This window comes from Cicer arietinum, chromosome 3 (genome assembly GCF_000331145.2).
Source record: "Cicer arietinum cultivar CDC Frontier isolate Library 1 chromosome 3, Cicar.CDCFrontier_v2.0, whole genome shotgun sequence".
In the NCBI taxonomy this organism is placed as follows: domain Eukaryota; kingdom Viridiplantae; phylum Streptophyta; class Magnoliopsida; order Fabales; family Fabaceae; genus Cicer; species Cicer arietinum.
In genome coordinates, this window is record NC_021162.2 from 62427891 (window position 1) to 62428219 (window position 329).

The 329-nt window shown below is 55.6% G+C and overlaps 1 protein-coding gene across 1 annotated transcript in view; it reads left to right on the forward strand.

The window, feature by feature from the left end:
* LOC101491211 (TPR repeat-containing protein ZIP4) overlaps nt 1-329 on the forward strand; it is a 4659-nt gene that overhangs the window by 314 nt on the left and 4016 nt on the right. The window contains 1 exon segment of the mRNA XM_073365892.1: nt 1-327. This exon segment is cut by the window's left edge and continues 17 nt beyond it. Coding sequence (XP_073221993.1) covers nt 1-327 — 327 coding nt within the window.

Genomic DNA, 329 nt, shown 5'->3' on the forward strand with positions numbered 1-329 from the left:
GTCCACCACTACAATCGCCAGTGAAAACCACGCGGAACTCCGACACTTGACAGCCGACCTCCTCTCCATCGCCAGCGACGTTACCGGGATCCCCTCTCCAGCTATCAAGTCGGCGTCATTTTACTACAAGACAGGCATGCTATGGCACAACCTCCGTAAATTCGATCTCGCCTCAAAATGTTTCGAGCGAGCCACCGATTTGATCTCCAAACTCGACATCGCTTCGATAACCGATACCGGAGAGCGAAAACTGCTACTGGATCTGAACCTCGCCCGGTCCCGAACGGCATGGGAGGTTCGGGACCCGAACCTGGCAGTGGCACTGCTGA